Source organism: Lacerta agilis, chromosome 6 (genome assembly GCF_009819535.1).
Source record: "Lacerta agilis isolate rLacAgi1 chromosome 6, rLacAgi1.pri, whole genome shotgun sequence".
Taxonomy (NCBI): domain Eukaryota; kingdom Metazoa; phylum Chordata; class Lepidosauria; order Squamata; family Lacertidae; genus Lacerta; species Lacerta agilis.
In genome coordinates this window covers 20,778,020-20,794,683 of record NC_046317.1, presented here as the reverse complement: position 1 = coordinate 20,794,683, position 16,664 = coordinate 20,778,020, and the positions used below count along the sequence as shown (strand labels likewise).

The following is a 16,664-nucleotide window of genomic DNA, read 5'->3' as shown; positions in this document are numbered from 1 at the left end:
TGGCCGGTTATGCACAGAGACCACTCAACTCACATTACCCCTAACATATACACACATTTTGCTGGGCATGTTCACACTTGTCACTTTTCCAGAAAGGTTGTAAAAAGCAGATTATAAAGAACAACATTCATATAGAGAGAGAGAGAGAGAGAAGAAGAGAGAGAGAGACGATTTCCTCTTTCATGTCTGTTTTGGGTGAGTTACGTCAGCAATTTCCGAGTCACAACTAAAGAATGCTTTACTATTATATGGTCAAACCTGGAATGTTTATGAGAATGTAGTTTATCGTGCCAGTAATCCATACTCATGATTACTATATCATTGGAGAAACAAGAGCAAATCCAGGCCTGAACAGTTTCTACCTGTGGGGCTGCCTGGATTTTGACAGCTAACTATTACAGTATATCTTGTATGCGGAAAGAATCAGAAATCATCATAGTAGTAGGAATTTGGCTAAGGGTGACCGCATCACATGTTCATAACATTGCATTTAAAAATAATTAACACAGAATATTTGCCACGTTATCCTAACTCAATCACCAATCGTTTTGTGTTAAACAGTACAGAATGTATTTTCTGCTGGTGCACACACAGCACTCAAAGACTATGATATAGGTAAGGGATCAGACAATAGGAATAAGCTGTCCCTCCACTGTTGTTCAGAAAGGCCCCCCTTAAAACTGCTTTATCCTCTGTGTTTTTAGCCACATTTTGACATTAAGTCTACACTGACATTAAAACTGGTAAATCCTAGCTCAGTTGGGCTTCAGGCGTAGTTGTTGACTTGGATCTGTACTGGTACATGATAGGCTATGGACTGCAGCCTTAACTACATTATCTAAAATAAAAGAGCAATCCAGACCCTTGATCCACTGTACTGGACTCCTGGAGGGAGTTTGGATGCTATAATAATAGGAAACAGAACTCATCAATCATTAACAGCACATAGAAGTCACCATCCCTGTTAAAGGTAGACCTGCTCTCATAAGACTACTGGGGGCGGGGGCAGAAGTCCCAGCATTAAAAAAACCAAAACAATTCCTAGTTAGCTATGAGTGTAGGAAAGAGGGGAATGAGCACCAGGTTTTAAAATTCATAAGTGTTGAGGTCTGCTCCAGACAGTGGGTAAAGAATGCCCCAGATCTTATTTTATGTACTACAGTAACATGGGTCTGGTAGTGCAGTAGTACCAGGACTCCCATATACAGCTAACGTGGCACAGGCATGTGGAAGAGGAATGTGTTATTCATTATTGGCAATATCAAAGACTACCCCGTAGGAGTCCATAAAACTTGATACAACTATATTACATTAAGTAATGTGGGTGTACTAGTTGGGAGGGTACTCAAAGTGGGGCTGGTGGACTTTGTCACTGTTTGGATTCTGAGAACTACTTTGAATCAAGATGGCAGATCAAAACATGCTTATGTTGTGACTTCACATTTTTTTGGCATATATTTGGCCGCCTTTCAGTATTTTGGTACCAAACTTGGCACAAGGATCTTGAAGTGAGGTGGCAAAGTTTGTTGATGTTTGATCAACAGCCACCATTCTGAATTAAGATGGTGCACTGAAAAATCATTTTGGTATGGCTTTACCCATTTTTCAGCATAGGTTCAATTTGTCTCATTGCCAAACTCAACACGAAGGTTGCTAACGTAGGGGCAGTGAATTCTGATACCATTTAGATTCCACATGCCATTTTGAATCAAGATGGCAGACTGAAGTGGAAGACTTTGCCTGGTTTTTTGCCATAGGTTCAGCTGTCTCTCAAGATACTAGGCAAGGGGTCGGGGTTTGGGTGCTGGACTTCACTGATATTTGGATGCCAGGCACCAATTTGATTCAAGATGGTAGACTGAAATATGTCTTTGGCATGACTTTGCCCATTTTTAGGCATACGTTTGATCACTTATTGATATATTGTTGCCAAACTCAGCACAGGTTTTCCTGCCTGCAGCAGCCATGGTAACTGAAGTAAACAAAGTAAGCTACCTTATAAAAAGTTAGGCCATTGGGCCATCTAACTCAATATTGTTTACACTGATTGACAGCAGCTCCCCAGGGTTTCAGTCAAGAGTCTCTCCCAGCCCTACCTAGTGATGCTAGGAATTGAACATGAGACTGTTTGCATGGAAAGCAGATGCTCTACCACTGACTTACAGCCTGAAGTAAACTAAAGACTGACATATCATGACAACTAAGTGACAATTTTGCATTCATAGTGTATTAAAAATATTTCTTGGCAAGACTCTGAGCAATGCAGTGCAAAGCACAGACAGTGTTTAGCTAGCATACTGAAATTTAATCTCAAATTTACATTAATTGGGATTATATTAGAATTTTATGCACAACTGAATTTATAAAGCAGTAAAATAAGAGCACATACCAAGATTAACTGGGCATGATCCATTAATGTTTTCTTTCCCGTAAAATGATGCTGAAGTGACTATAAAGAATTTTACATTAAAGAATGTGCTGAGCCTTCAAAGGAATGTACCAAACACTTTGAAGAATATATACCAAGAATGCAGATCTTTTCCCTACTTCTGTCTCCCTTTCTTCTCCCACACATACCAATAATTAAACTTTACTTAATTCTACTTAACTCACTTTTTATTAGATTGGAATCTAAAGAAGCTTCCTATAATTATTTTGATTTTTTCTTTCCTTCAGCATAGGTTCTATGGTAAAGTGCTGTATTTATTTTAACTTTATCTTTTAACGAACATATGAAGCTGCCTTATGGTGGCACTTTATCTTCCACACATGTATATCTTTAAACACCTATGTATCTTTTTAGCTGCAGCTGAGCTAAAATGATTATCCCATTATTTTAAAGGCATTTTGATGAGGCAATATATAAGTATTCTATATAAATAAATAAATTCACAGACCTAATTCTTTGAATGAACATTCAGTTGGAAATATTCACATTCTCTCTACTTCTTTCTCAGAGGTCTTTAATTTCTGGAATGGCATCATATGAAATGAATTCAGCAAAGTTCAATAGGATTTCAGAAGCCAACTGTGTACTGGACTGAAACAGAAAATATTTGCATCATAATCAGCCTGTTTAACTGATACTTATCTTCCATTACATCTCATAGTTTTGTGCAGCAAAAAAAAAATTGGCAGTTTTTCTAGATTCACAGACATTGATATTTAAAGATAACACCTTACATGTTTGCATTTTTTATTATATTCAAAACAAATTTAGCACCATCCTACTACCTATTCGCACAAAATCACAAACAGGTGTATGTCCCTTCCAACAATACAGCCAAATTTCTCTCCCCCAAATCCATGAAATAAATGCTGTCTTTCAAGGGTTTGCCCAACAGGTACTGCAACCCATGGCCTGAATCAGGTCAGCCTCCACTACTTTAACTGGCTGCGTAGTAGTGAGAAATTCCTCAGTTACTGCTTTTCACAGCTTGGAGATACTGAAATAAGTGAAAAAGCACCTAAGAACATACAACCAAACTACCATTTGAGTGAGTCCTGAGAAAGTACAGGTACTTCCAGGTGGCTGTTATTGTGGGGTTGGTGCTCCTCACGCATATAAGCTTGTTACAGTGTCCACATAACGTCGTGGGTCTCAAAATACCAAACTCTTTCCACCCACCTTGTACCACTTTTGACTTTTTGTGATATAGCAGTATTTAAATATTTTTATGGTTTTCCCCTCCCCTCTGTATTCTCATTTTATTTTTCAATTTGTATTTTTACATTCATTATTCTTTCTGCATTTTGTATGTGCTTATATCAATAACCATTCTGTATGAAAAATGACCATGATAATAATAGTTTCTTACTGATTTAAAAAATAAATAAAATAATCGAATCCAGATTTGCCCACCATAGAAAAATCCACCCACCCACAGAATCATAGAATTGTAGAGCTGGAAGGAGCCCTGAAGAGTCATCTAGCCTAACCTCACCGTCTCAACACACCGTCCCCAATCCAATTTGAAACCATATCGGGGCCCTGCTTAGCTTCGCAAGTTGCGCTTGCAGTTTTAATGTTGCAAAATACCTGCTGCCAACGACTCAGATCAACAGGTTTCATTCATAAGCCTCTCTAGGGGGGAAAAAACAACTAGGAAATTTATGGAAAAGAAATTTTCCCTGGGTGGGATTTGCTGGACTGGACCCACTCGAGGGGAAGAAATTAGCGAGGGGAGGGTTGGACTAGATGACCCTCGAGGTCCATATGGGTGTCTCCTCCCCCCTCCCGGCAGCGGTTAATTTTAGGACTGCCTAAGGGAAGATGTCGAGTGGCCGCGCCCGTTTCTATAGTGCCGCCGAGGTCGTGTCCTTCGCTGCTCGTTCAAGGGGAACTACAGGGGGCGGATTGCTCTCTAGGCTAGGCAAAGCGCCCGGCCTCAGTCGGAAGTTCTCCTTCTCTTTCCTCAAAGAAAGGCGCCGCTTTGCTTCGCCCCCCCCCAATATCTCCCTCAGCGCTTTCTTTCCCTTTTCGCCCGCCGTTGCCAAGGGACCTGGGCAAGAAAAAAAAGGCGGGAAGCCTCGCTCTCGGCCTCTCCCTCACCTGGCCTACGCGCGGCGAGGGGCAGGGAAGGAAGGAGCGGCCCGCTCGTCTGCGCCGCGGGGGTGTGGGAGCTGAATCACAGCCAGCCAGCCACCGGGTGACTCACGCAGAACACACTCCGTCCAGCCATCCCTCCCCGTCTAACCCCGGACTTTCCCGAGGTGGGGGCCGGTAGTATAAGAGAGAGAGGCGAAACTTGCTTCCGCGCCTGATTGTTTTGCTCGCGCGCGACACGTACACCACACGCGCAACGGTTTTTTTTTATTTTTTCCCCTGTCGCCGGACGTTCGAAGGGATGGCGGGCGCCACCAATAGCAGCCGGGCGCTGCTTCTCCTCTGCGCGCTGCTCTGCCTGGCGCGCCTCAGCTCAGGTGAGTCGAGGAAGGCGCGAGACCGTCGCAGCCTTCTCGCTCTTGCTCTCTCTCTCGCTCGCTCTCCTTTCTGGAACGCTTCGCCGCACCAGGTTGCGCGGGCGCACAATATTGCGCCTCCGAGGGAACCAGGCGGGACCCCGCTGGATTTTTGCGTGCATGGACTTGCATAAGCTCAGCCCTATGCATGCCAACCTGGGGAAGAAATTTTTTCGCCGTTTTTCCAGCCGAGCTACTTCCCGCTTGTTTATAGTACCTCGGACAGAGGGGGGTTGTGCATTAAAGGGGTGCGCTCTGTTCTAGTTTGGGCAGACTGAGGCCACAATCCTATATGCAATTGTAGAGTTTGAAGGTACCCCGAGGATAATCTAGTCCTACTACCCTGCAATGGAGGAATCCAGGGGTGCCAACTTGAATAAAATATTTGGGGGCCCAGGTAAGCTGTGCCCCGCATAATCGATCAAATGATGGGGCACACACACACACACACACGCCCATTTGTATGGCAGTGCCCATCAACTTGGAGGGGGGCCTCCACTATTATATTGGGGCGGAAGGGATCTCAGCCCCTAGGAGATGGCCCTTGTGCACAAATCTCAACTGAAGCATCCGTGACATGATGGCCATCCAATCTCTTGCTTAAAAACCTGCAAGGAAAGAGAGTGTGTTCTTGTGGGAGTCCATTCTGCTGTCAAACAGCTCTTACTGTCAAAAAGTTGTTCCTGGTGTTTAGTCGAAATCTCCTTTCTTGCGATTTGAATCCGTTGGTTTGGGTCCTAGCCTCCGGAGCTGGAGCTACCTGGGTACAAGAGATAAAGTGGGAGGATGAAATAGTGTGAAAGGTATGGAGTGTGTTGGCTGTGTTTGGAAATATGGTGGTCGCTTTAAATTATTACGAGGGATGTTCATGACGTTCAAGGACAATATTTATAGATATGCAAGCCTTTCAATATTAATGTTTTCCCGGTAGAACCTTTAAAAGAAAACTAACACAGAGACACAGGTTTTCAGGCATTTCCAATGGAGGCTCAAAACAGATTATTCATACATTGTGAATGGGTTGCTGGCAACAGGTGTTTTTTATTTCATTGGATTTTGTGGAAAAGGTAAATCCAGTTGGAGTGGGGGAATAAGGGCTAGCATTTTGATGCTAATGTCACGTATAAAATATGCATGCATTAACAGCACTGATCCCACAATAAGCACCTGTCTACACATGTTCCTCCACCCCATTTCCCAACTTTTTTCTACAAGACCATTTTCTACCTGAAATCATTTGGCGATTCTGTGGCTTAATGGCATTGTATTTGTCTAGTTCTATGTGATGTGTGAATTTGGTTTTTGTGGATATCACGGGAGCAAATATACTGAGGTATTGTCCTATAAAATAAATGCATTGCTCAGAACAGACAGTAGAATGTGGAATTTTTGGGAATTTCATTGAATTATTAATTGTACACATACATCACAGACACAGGCTAGAATTATGAACTAAGATTGTTGGATGCCTCAGAAGTGTACATTTTTAGCTGTTTTTGTTATAATGAGTTTTGTCTGGAAATGATTAGTGAAATCTTAATATTGTAACAGTCCTGAAATAAATATTGAAGAACAATATTTTAAACAATTTGCACTGTTAGTTGCAACAATTTTATTGACAAAATGTCTGTGCTGTCTTGCCTCACTTTCTAAAGCTAGCTAATTAGGTCACAGTGTTGTCGTCTTTAGCTGGATCTAATAAGGGTATTAGGGTACCATTCCTGCCAGTTCTCTAAACCTGAGTTTTTTTGTTCTTAATTACATAGCAATTCACTACATTAAAAAACCCAGTACAAAACACTTAAACTTGATCATTACCTCCTAATACCTTGCTCTTCATTTTCTGAAGTGTATATATTTGTTTGTTTTTATTTAATTTTCTAATTTGGGTATTAATACATCTATTCTATAAAGAATGATTGTTAAGTGGATATACTAAGGAGTACATGCTCATTGTAAACAGAATTCAGTTTATGTATAGTTTTAGTTTGTACAGTGTCTTTTCTTGCAATTTGTTTTTCAACAAGAATGGAAGCATGCATAACAAAAATAATAATTGATGGCCCATATAGCTGAATGTAATCTGCCAGTTTTTAATGACCAAAATCTAAATTATTGCTTCTAAAGCTTGGGAACCCTCTTAATAAAACATTTTTGTCAAGCCTTAGAATGGATTTAAAGCTTGAGGAAAATTACAGACTGTTCCCAGAATAATAAACAATGTTGTGAAGCTGAGACTGTGAGGAGCATATAAATATCCCTGAATAGAAAAGAAATCTGACTGGAAGTGGAGCATAAGTAAATCAACCTTCTCTGCATATTCAGCATTGGAAAAAGGGTTATTTTGCTAAGGTCCATTGAGCCTACCATCCTGTTCCCCATAGTGGCCAATCCGATACTACATACAGAGATGCTCACAAGCAGGACATGAAGTCAATACCCCTCTCCCATTGTTTCTCCCCAACAGCTGGAGGCTTCAAACATCCAGCCACTTATAAGACTAACTCTCCATGAATAAATACAATGGGAGTGTGAGTCCACATTTTCCTCTGCCAAAATCTCAGGTCAGAAATGAGAAACTTGTGGCCCTCCGGGTGTTGACTCCCAGTTCCCATCAGCCCAGCTAGAATGGCCAATGGCGGGGGAATATTGGTTCTTCTGGCACAGCAGCATATCCCTTTTCTCTTCTTCTCCCACATGCTCTCCAAAATCTTCTCCAGAGCTGATTTTGAGGGCATGCCAGGGTTGGGGCTTGGAGAAGAAGGGAGGTTCTCTTCTGCCAGCACAAATCTCTTGTTCCAGCGGTATGGAAGCATTCGGACACTGCCCTGTGGAAGTTGTCGTCCAGCAAAAGTACTACGGCAATACTGCTAAAATATTTTGGGCATATCCACCATGCAGATTCGGACTGACTTAACAGTCACTCCTGTCCAACCCTGGGAACTAGTCATGAGAAAGAGATTGGGAATCTTGGTACCATCTGTAAGCTTTGTGAATGGCCATGAAACTGATAAACTGATACGTTTTGTAGTTAAACCCTTAGCCATTTGTTGCACACAAAGAACTGCGGGCCATGGGGTAAGCCATATATTGCCTGACTAATCCTTGTTCTATTTCTACTTTTAAAGGCAACTCTGAAGTAATGAAAGCAGTCAACATTACCTGGTCATCCATCAATTTTAAGACAATACTACAATGGGAGCCCAAGCCAGTCAACTATTTTTATACAGTTGAAATAGATGGGTAAGTTGAACATAAACATGGAGATTGCTACCATGCGTCTAGCCTGGTCTTAGTGTAGCTATTTGAAAGTAAGAACAATTGGTTTCACTGACTTTGCATAAGGCTGCAGTTTAATGCATACTCTCTTACCTCCCTTCACACACACACATACCCCCCCCAAAGCAAAGCCACAGTTGAATGCAGATTTGAGGATGAAGACTTGAGATCTGAACCTTTCTAGTCCCGTTTAAAAAAAAAATCCACAAGGCCTAATTAGTCTGTTTGCATATTAAGTAGAATTTGTTCCTAAATAATTGGTAAGTAACTGGTAATTTCTTTTTCTCTCCACATCCTCCTGTTGCCTCCAAGGCAAAAAAAAGCAATTTACATGGGATTACCTTTAACAAGGGTGCTTGCACATGAATGCAAGTCACCATTTGGTAATTGTAGTAGCTTTGTGCCAGTCTATATCGCTGACCTGTGTAATATGCCCTGTGCTGTAAGTTGTGCATGCTCACCAGTGTCTAACCGAACTATGGAATCCCAGCAGCAGAACTTGGTACAATTGCTAATATTAGACCAGGAGTGGGAAACCTGTGGCAATGCCAGATGTTGCTGGAATACAGTTGCCATCATCCCTGACTATTGGCCATGCTGGCTGCGGCTGATGGGGAGTTGGAGTCAAACAACACCTGGAAGGCCACAGGTTCCCCATCTAGACTCTGCATGAGTTTCAAAGTGCCTTCGGGGGCACTGTTTTTCTTTTCCACTAGATCAGCTAAGCTAAAGGAAATGATGAAGATCGATAAGTTTTAAAATGATTACTTTGGGTGCTGCTTTTGTTTTGTTTTTAAGCAAAGAGAACTGCTCAGAAAATACTGATGTAAATAGCATTGTACTTTGTATCTGACAAGCACTGTATGGTGGTGCTTTCTGCTAACTTTTGGCAAAAACAGGTTGCCTAGAATTGTGCCTTATGTAAAATACTTACTGTTGGTGAATCTTTCATGAACAACATGGTATTTCTGGGGGGAAATGATCTAATTTTGATAAATACTGTGCTGCGCTTACTTCAGACCTTTGTAGTTAGCTACCTGTCATTGCTAATATGAAATTTCATACTTAGTTATGTGTAATATCTAGGAATTACACTAAGGTTGTTAATGATTAACAATTCAGGAAGGAATGATAGCTCAGTGGAGAGTACACAGTTTGCATTTGAAAGTCACATCCTGATATTTCCAGGTAGAACTGAGAATATCACCTGTCTGACACCCTGGAAAGCTGCTACCCATCATTGTTGACAAATGCTGAGCTAGATGGACTGTTAGCCGGACTTGGTATAAGGCAGCTCCCTATGTTCCAGTATATCAACCAAGATATCAAAGCTATGCATTGTCCTGCTACCTACTGTGTTTTAATTAACAAAGTTGCCCTATAAGTAAAGTTATTGGAAGTGGCTATTTCCTATTAATTCGCAGGCGTGAAACTTTTATCTCCCTAATTATACTCTTCATTGCATATTAACAGACACAGACAAGCTCACAGCTGGTTTTGTTAATTTGATTGGGCCTGCTTACAAAACACAAAACAGGCAAACTTCATTATAGTGAAATACTTTCATTGTATGAAATATTAACTAATGCAGTATGCTCTTGATCTTTACAGGGACCGATTAGTTCGGAAGAAAATATGCATTCACACTTCAGCAACAGAATGCGACGTTACAAATGCGCTGAAGGATGTAAAAGATGTCTACGTTGCTCGCATATATTCTGAAGTGCCAAACAGGGACCCTGATGATTTTGATATCCCGCCTTATGAAGTGTCTTCAGAGTTCATACCTTACGCCCAAAGTAAGTAAAAAAATATTAGATCCTATTTGTTTTTTTTACAGCATGGGGCTCTGCATACAGATTCTAAGTCTTACAACGTGTTGAGATACTTGTGCATGCACCAGACCCGTATGAAAGTTTATATAGAGAAAGCATCCCATCTGTCCGCTATGCAGTCCTGAAATTCACAGTTAAGGAACAAAACATTAGTTGTGCAGGAAATCCATGCATTAAATGCAGCTGTAGGCTAATTTGACTAGGAGCAGCAATGGTGAGAATACTTCCTCTGCACCATTCCCACAGTCAAAATCGCCTTTTCCTTTGCTGCTCCTGCTGCCTGCACCATGGTGAGAAAAACTGAGGACAACCCTGTACCTCTTTCTTCCGTGTGTAGTACTATTGGTAGGGAAAATGGCACAGCAGAGGGAAAGATTAAACCTCTTCCCCCTCCTCCGCTTCAATTAAACTGGCAATCCCCTCACAGCACACACATATTGTTTAAATAATGCTGAGATACTAACTCACATAAGTGGCTGTATAATGTGTACTTTCTCACTAGACCATCCTACCTGGGATACCATTTTGGTCCTGCGTTTTGTACCATAGCTTGCAGAGTTTGTATCGTAGGATTCTTGTTGATGTACATTGGTTCTTACGCAGACAGGCATGCCAACCAACATGCTGGGCCCATGGAACGAGGAGACATAGCCAAAATCTCCCTCCCATACAAAAGATGCCAAACAGTGCCACCTTTCATTTCTCTCTTTCTGTTGTTACTAATAACATCATGATTTATGACACACTGTGGTGCACCGCATTGTAAGTGCTTGTACGGCAAGCAAACCAGTCTTCAGGTCAAGTTTTGTGACAGGAGTGGGGAACCTCAGGCCCAGCTACCAAATGTCACCCTTTAGACCTAACTGCAGATTCTCCCAGGCCCCACACTGGCTCTGCTGTGTACCCTCAAGTGCTTTTGCCTGGTGAAAATGTGTCCTTCAATTGTGATCATGCTTCTCACTTTCCTGAATGGGAGAGATGGACATGTAGAAACCTTTTATTTTTCTGTAGCTGAAATGTAGCCTACTGTGAAGAGTGAACACTGTTTAAATTGCTCTGCTTGCTCCACTGGCATGCGGCCCCTGGAAGGCTGCCTATGAGAAAGTGTGGCCCTCAAGCTGAAAAAGTTTTTCCTCTTGCCCTTCTCTATGATGCCCTAAGTCAGGGCTGTCCAACTACCAAGAGACTGCAATCTACTCCCACTATTTAAAAAAAACAACAACTGGCAGTGATCTACACATTGGATTGACCAGAGTTGTTGAACTTTTTTTAGGAAGCCAGAGTTGTTGAGCTTAGGCCTCCCCTAAGTCATCTCCTTAATTATGCCATGAGAATATAGCGCAGCAAAGCTTTACAGCACAGTCCTGAAAGCTTACTGTGGATGTTTGGTAATAAAACCCGCTAGGAAGTCCTTTCTGCTGGGGATAACCAGGACTGAAATTCCCAGGTGCCAGAAAAGGTTATTTACGTATGCAACAATTGGGGCCCGTGTTTTCTTAGTCCCAAAATGGATAGTGAGCGAGGTAACTAAAGAGGATTGGCAACTTAAGTTGACAGAATATGCACAACTTGCAGATCTAACATACATAAAAAGAGAGCAAGAAGAACATATGTTTAAAGAAGATTGAAAAACATTTTTTGAGTATATGGAAAATAACTGTGTACAGCTGAAAACGCTGGCAGCATTAAAATAAATTCAACAGAGTAAATAATCCTTGATGGATGTAAAAGTGGGAAATTGATTTGAATGGTTACAGTAAAATATGCAGGGATGTATAATATGTAAAATGAACTATGGAAAGAGAAGAAGGGAAGTCGTCGTATATTTTAAAGTTTGTTAAATGTTTATTTGAAATTGTAAAACAGAAAAATTAATTAAAATTTTGAAATTTGAAAAAAAAAAAAAAACCTGCTTGGAGTTGATTTTTAATCAGTAAAAAAACCACTTCTCTTCCAGCTGAGATTGGCGTTCCAACAATCAAAAGCTTTGAACAAAAAGAGAAAACTTTGAAAGTGGAGATAGCGGATCCTCTAACGCCTTACAGATTTGAAGGAAATGGGAGCTTTCGAAGTATTAGGGACATATTCAAAGATGATCTAGAATACACACTGTACTATTGGAAAGATCAAAGTACAGGAAAGGTGAGCATCTGTTTTCAATATCCCAAGTCTTTAATTTCTTTAATGTTTATAATAAGTACAAAGGACAAGTTGGCAATCTGAACTAAATTTCTACTTAAAAGAAATGGACTATAGCCTTAAAAAGAGTTCAGTACTTTAATATTCTCGTCGGAGGTTCTTCTCCAGATCCCCCAGTCATCTGAAGTATGGTGCTATTGAAGAGAGGGACTTAGAGGGGCAGCACTCTAATTTTTGGAATGCTGTCCCAAAATAGGGTTTCCTGGTGCCTATTCTGGCGGAATTTGCTCCCACAAGAGGTAGTGATGACCCCTGACTTGGATGGCTTTAAAATATGACCAGATAAATTCCTGGAGGATAAGGCTATGTTCTTCCTCTGCTGTTGGAGGCAGTGTGCCTTTGAATGCCTGTTCCTGGAAATCTCAAAGTGGGGGAGAGGTTCTGCTTTTGCGTTTCTCATAGATATAAGCTTAGAAAAGAATGCAGGACTAAATGGGTGCCAGCAGAGATCTTTTTAGGTTCTTATTATGCCTTTCTAGCCCTAAGTAAATACCTTCTTATCTTTACAGACTTTCAGATTAGTGTTGGTCTGTTTTTATTTGGACACTACTTTTGCAGAACTGCTGCTTTTAGCTTATTTCATATTTTATTGTCAGTGTGCCCTGATATTGTATTTGAATGGTATAACCCTGCAAACTCTATTATTTAAACCATAAAGTTTATGCCTTTGCATAAAAAGTTAAAGGAGACCAAAGTTAACATATATTTATCTTCTTTTGTTTTTGACGTTAAAATTTCAATCCGTATTAAGTATTGACCTTTTCATATTGCAAAAAGGTTAATGTTAGGTACTTAAAAGTAGAGGCTGATGATGATACTCTTCCTTAAATTTGTTACACATTTACAAACAGATCTGTCTTTATCTTAACCTAGTATATTTAAGTATTTGAAATATGTTGAAAGCTGCTTTCAAGAAAATGGTGTTTCCAAGGCAACCTTCATTAGTAACAAATACACAATTTTATGAACGTCAGACATTAAACATACAGTTCAATTTACAATGAAACAATCAGTTTAAACAAACCCAGTACAACAAAATTCAAGAGTTAACAACCACCACCAGCGTACAGCTATTAACTTCCTGTTCCTACAACCACTTGTTTTTATTTAATGATATGACTATTAAGATGAAAGTACCTTTTCACCTTTGAGCCTTTAACTTACTATGTACTTTGGACTTGCATAATCTGTATTCAGTGTGAAAGAACTACATTACTTACAAATACATCTTTAAATACTTTTTTTCTGATTGTAGAAATCGGTAAACACAAAAAGCAACCTCTTTGAAATCAGTATCGACAAAGAGAAGAACTACTGCTTCTATGTTCAAGCTACTGTTCCGTCACGTTCAACAAACCGTAACGGCCAAATAAGCAGTGTAAAATGTACTAGTGTTAGAAGAGATGAGCTGGATGGTATGTATCGTGACACCACAAACTTAGCCTTTGGTATATAAATCATTCCTGTCAAATTACTTTAAGCCCTTGCTGACGGATTTCAGTTTAGACTGCTTTCTGTGAAAGCTGTTGCACACTGATCTCTAGGTGCATTCACTGTTTTACCTATTTCTTGCTGCTGCAGAGTTGGCACTGCAGATAGTCAGAAGTAGTTTCCTTTCCCAAAATTATGTTTTCATCTGGTCACTTTCTTCCTTTCACAAGGATTGTCCATCCCCCCTCCCGAGCCAAATTCATATCCAGAAGTATCACCATCCCAGGAGAACTTTATCACTCATATATGCCACAAATTTCCATACTATTTCCCAATGCAAAACATCTAAGGCATACATATGTTAACTATGTAGCACAATTCTTTGTAAGCTTTAATCAGAAGCAAATCCCAATGAAACTTGGCTGTGCATATGGTTAAAGCCTTAAATGTGGAGGACCTGAAAGTCCTAGAAGGGGTGTATCACATTGTTCTGAACATGTAGGCAGGTTCTAACCAACTTTTGAGTCCTGCATTGGAGCAAATCTATAAAAAAATACATCCTGCTTGGCAGAAGGACTGATTCCACATTAAAGGGGTGTGGGCTTTTTTGAGGACTACAGACCAATTAGACGTCACAAGAATGATGCGGGCTGCTTGGTTTAAGCAGCAAACATGGGGAGCTGCGTTAGAGAAAGGTTCAGTTCCATTGACCACATTGTGTATCCCATGTTAAAACACCAGCCCTGCTTTATATATGATTGTTACAGACACATAATTAAACTAACGTGATGCCCTGCTTAGGACTCTTAAGATGTTAGCCTTCAAGAGAAACAGCTCAATGTATTTCAGGTTTAGAATCCAGATTAGTTTTATTCTGAAAACACAGCCAATAGCTGTTGGGTGAAAAGCATTTCCTTGAACTGACTTTGTGTCTTTTTTTTCTTCTTCTCCAGGTCTTGAATTGGAAGTAATTCTTATAATAGCGGCTGTTGCGGTTGGAGTCATCGCTCTAATTATTATTTTATCTGTGGTTGCATATAAATGCACAAGATCAAAGCCTGCAGCAACAAATAAAGAGAGTGCACCCCTAAATGCATAAGGGGGAGAAACACTAAAGATAAATCGGCGTTATTGCTGCAAAGGCGACAGCTCAGTCAGTAGAGCATGAGACTCTTAATATCAGGGTTGTGGGTTCAAGTCCCATGTTGGGCAAAAGATTCCTGCATTGCAAGGTGGTGAACTAGATGACCCTTGTGGTTCCTTCCAATTCTATGATTTTATAACTCCATAAGAAATTCTCCTGTGGAAGCAATGACCACAGACCCTTCAATCAAGGGGCATTTGTTGTTTCTGTGAAACATTTATAGTTAAAACACTATTTTAAAAACCTGTTTTATTCAGCAGCAACTGTGATAACTTGTTTTAAAATGTGTTAGCTGACAGATATGGTGCAAATACTACTGTTTCTTTTGCACTTTGGGTGTATATTTAGATGGCTCTGGGTACATTAGCTGGTACGAGTTATAAGATGCTGTAAGTGTAAGGAAAGGGTTTTACACTCTTGCCAGACTTTATATAATGTGTTATGGTGCGAATCAATGTAGAACATTAGAATGTGCCAGATCCAGGTACGTGCTGTAAAGTTTGAAAGTTCTGAAACTGACTTTGAAGTTCCCCAAAGTTGATGACCAACGTTATCGGCATCCACCTTGAAATACCTGAATACGTACAGCATATCATACCTGTTATGTATAAGCACTTTAAATTTATACTGATTATTAACTGCTGGACAGAGACAAAATTAACTATTTAAGATGGCGTATGTCTATAAACAAAGTCGATGTAATTTGAGATTCTTTGTGTTACTGTGTACAATCAATGTTATATTTATGATTTTTATGAATGGGTGTTTATTTTTGTATATATTGCACTAACTTATTATATCTAATTTTTACAGAAATAAAGGTAAATGGGAATAATGGAAAATTCTTGTTTCTTGAATGGAGGGAGGGTTTTTCATTGCCAGATGCTAAATGCTTATGGCTTAACGGCATGCCAGTAAGCACTGTACATTTAATCTCAGCAAGGGCTCCACTTGCAGGCTTACTGTGGAAATGCATGGGTTGTATACAAGTCTATTTATACTCTGGGTAGACCTACTGAAATTAATGAACTGAAGTTAGTCATGCCCATTAACTTCAAAGAGTAGGACTAGCATTGGATAGAACCACATATAACTAAAATAGAAAATAGAACAAAACCAGAATAACAAACTTGGCTGTGATATGATTAACAAATGGATTTTAGGTACATTCTCCCCTTTTTAGTGGTACAACAATAAAACTGCTGGCATATTTGTAAAGCTAAGCAGGGTCCAGTAAGGTTTCAAATTGGATGGGAGACCCCGTGTTGAGATTTCTGCATTGCAGGGGGTTGGACCCCGTGTTGAGATTTCTGCATTGCAGGGGGTTGGACAGCTCTATGATTCTATATCCTTTCACTATGAGCCAGCTCTGCTTTTGGCACTGATGCAGCACCAACCTGAGGGGCAGCAGGGGACACCACGGAGATCAGGAGAAATCATGCACAGGCAAACAGATTTACAAATTATTTACAAATTATTTCTAGAGCAAAAAAAAAAAAAAGCAAAGTGGAACAGCTCTTCCCCAGTTCCTCCCACTGACAACCCCTCCCCTTTTAAGCCTAGTACATCTGACCCAAAGGAACAGTCCCCCAAACCTTATTAACTACCCTGCAATAAAAATTTATAGAGCACCAACAATAAAATGCCAAAGGAAGCTGCCTTAAACAAAGTCAGGCCAAAGTCAAAGTTCATCCAGCCGCAGATCTCTCCTTGACAAGGGACATGTCCAGTCCTACCCAGATTTTCCAGCTGCACAAATAACCTGGCAGTCACCCCACACTAAAAACAAGTGGACACCAGCTTTGCTCCCTGCT

General features: G+C 40.4%; 1 protein-coding gene across 1 annotated transcript; it reads left to right on the top strand.

Annotated features, from left to right (window-relative positions):
• Window positions 1-4,778: 4,778 nt before the first annotated feature.
• F3 (coagulation factor III, tissue factor) lies at window positions 4,779-14,919 on the top strand. The gene is made up of 6 exons (XM_033151564.1): window positions 4,779-4,923; window positions 8,091-8,205; window positions 9,853-10,040; window positions 12,034-12,218; window positions 13,531-13,690; window positions 14,660-14,919. Exons 1-6 carry the CDS (start codon window positions 4,848-4,850, stop codon window positions 14,803-14,805), a joined length of 870 nt encoding a protein of 289 aa, XP_033007455.1. The 5' UTR covers window positions 4,779-4,847; the 3' UTR covers window positions 14,806-14,919.
• The last annotated feature ends 1,745 nt before the right edge of the window (window positions 14,920-16,664 follow it).